Source organism: Acanthisitta chloris, unplaced genomic scaffold, assembly GCF_000695815.1.
Source record: "Acanthisitta chloris isolate BGI_N310 unplaced genomic scaffold, ASM69581v1 scaffold39957, whole genome shotgun sequence".
Classification (NCBI taxonomy): Eukaryota; Metazoa; Chordata; class Aves; order Passeriformes; family Acanthisittidae; genus Acanthisitta; species Acanthisitta chloris.
The window spans coordinates 2,133-2,545 of NW_008682723.1; the positions used below are offsets into that span (position 1 = coordinate 2,133).

General features: G+C 64.9%; 1 protein-coding gene across 1 annotated transcript; it reads left to right on the forward strand.

Moving 5' to 3' along the window:
* Nucleotides 1–19: 19 nt before the first annotated feature.
* Nucleotides 20–337, forward strand: LOC103805963 (dnaJ homolog subfamily A member 1-like; the record flags this gene model as incomplete). Its single annotated transcript, XM_009078629.1, has 2 exons — nt 20–151; nt 222–337. Coding segments are annotated over exons 1-2 (248 nt in total), but the record flags the coding sequence as incomplete, so codon positions are not given.
* Between the last annotated feature and the right edge of the window lie 76 nt (nt 338–413).

Consider the following 413-nt stretch of genomic DNA (forward strand, 5'->3'; position numbering starts at 1 on the left):
GCACGTCACAGGCAGGAAGATGGTGAAGGAAACGGGTTACTACGACCTGCTGGGCGTGCGGCCGGGCGCCAGCCTGGATGAGATCAAACGCGCCTACAGACGCCTGGCACTGCGCTACCACCCCGACAAGAACCCCAGCGAGGGAGAGAGGGTATGTGCAGCCCCCCAGGACCCTGCCCAGCTCAGCCTCCCCTGCCTCACCCTCCTCTCCCCCTGCCCAGTTCAAGCAGATATCGCAGGCCTACGAGGTGCTGTCGGACGCGCACAAACGAGCTCTGTACGACCGCGGCGGAGAGAGGGCCATGAAGGAGGGAGGGCTGGGTGGCCGCGGGGGGGGGTTCGGTTATGGACATCTTCGACCTCTTCTTCGGAGGGGGAGTCAGGATGCGTGGCAGGGCTGACAGGAGAGGTAA